The following is a 1,139-nucleotide window of genomic DNA, read 5'->3' as shown; positions in this document are numbered from 1 at the left end:
AATTAATTGCATTCAAACATTTTAATGTTGGCAACTCTTTTATATTATTTTTTTCTTTCTTATAATCTAAATGTCAACCATTTTGGAAATACATTTGTATTTTCAATTTATTATATCATAGTAACATGAAAAAAATAGTTAAAAATTAACATTAAAAAAACATGGACGACTTTTGTAGTGTCATGTCATGTTATGAAAAATAATACAAACAAAAATAGTTAATCGTTGCTAACGTCAAATTTATTTTTAAACTAATTTTAAATGTCTTTTATTGTATATAATTGAATAAAATCATGTCAAATGACATTCCGGCGAAACCGAAGAAGACCGTGAAAGAATTTTTCATTGGTAAAAAACTCGGCCAGGGGTCGTACGCGTCGGTCCACGTAGCTCACTTCTTTGAAAACGACGGAACAAAGGTTGTCTTAGCGTGCAAGATATTTAACAAGAGCAAAGCCCCTAAGGATTTCTTGAACAAATTCTTCCCTAGAGAACTAGACATCCTACGCAAAATAAACGACCCTCACGTCATACAAATACACAACATAGTGGACACCAAAGGCAAAGTGTTTATTTTTATGAATCTCGCCGAAAGGGGTGATCTGTACGACTATTTAAAAAAACACGGGCCTATTCCTGAAAGAAAAGCTAGAAGATGGTTCGAACAAATGATGAAAGGATTAAAATACCTACACGAAAACGGAATAGCTCACAGGGATTTGAAATGCGAGAACGTCTTACTAACCAAAGATTATAAAATTTTACTTACAGATTTTGGTTTTTCAAAATATTGCGTAGAAGGAGAAATGAGCCAGACTTATTGCGGATCGGCTACTTATGCAGCCCCTGAGATATTAGGCGGAGTACCATACAAACCTAAGATTGCCGACGTTTGGTCTTTAGGAATAGTCCTATTCGTGATGTTGAATGCAAGCTTTCCGTTCGACGATAGCTGCGTATCGAAATTGCTGTTGGATCAGATGAATAGGAATTTTTCTTTTTCTCCGTACTTGGAAGGGAGGCTCTCGAATACCGCAAGGGAGCTTGTGATGGAAATATTGGAACCAAACGTACAATTGAGATATACTCTGGATAGAATTATTACACATATATGGTTCAAGCGCACTGAAAATAAATGA

At 34.9% G+C, this 1,139-nt stretch overlaps 1 protein-coding gene across 1 annotated transcript; it reads left to right on the top strand.

Annotated features, from left to right (window-relative positions):
- Positions 1-293: 293 nt before the first annotated feature.
- LOC148229531 (testis-specific serine/threonine-protein kinase 1-like) lies at positions 294-1,139 on the top strand. Its single transcript, XM_088196858.1, has one exon. It carries the CDS (start codon positions 294-296, stop codon positions 1,137-1,139), a length of 846 nt encoding a protein of 281 aa, XP_088052984.1.

The sequence above is a fragment of the Plectrocnemia conspersa genome, unplaced genomic scaffold (genome assembly GCF_051122295.1).
Source record: "Plectrocnemia conspersa isolate PC_06_02 unplaced genomic scaffold, ASM5112229v1 ptg000011l, whole genome shotgun sequence".
In the NCBI taxonomy this organism is placed as follows: Eukaryota; Metazoa; Arthropoda; class Insecta; order Trichoptera; family Polycentropodidae; genus Plectrocnemia; species Plectrocnemia conspersa.
This window is presented reverse-complemented; position numbering and strand designations above follow the sequence as displayed.

Bases quoted from the DNA above. Each gene is read 5' to 3' on its own strand.
- LOC148229531 (XM_088196858.1), top strand. From the start codon at position 294: ATGTCAAATGACATTCCGGCGAAACCGAAGAAGACCGTGAAAGAATTT.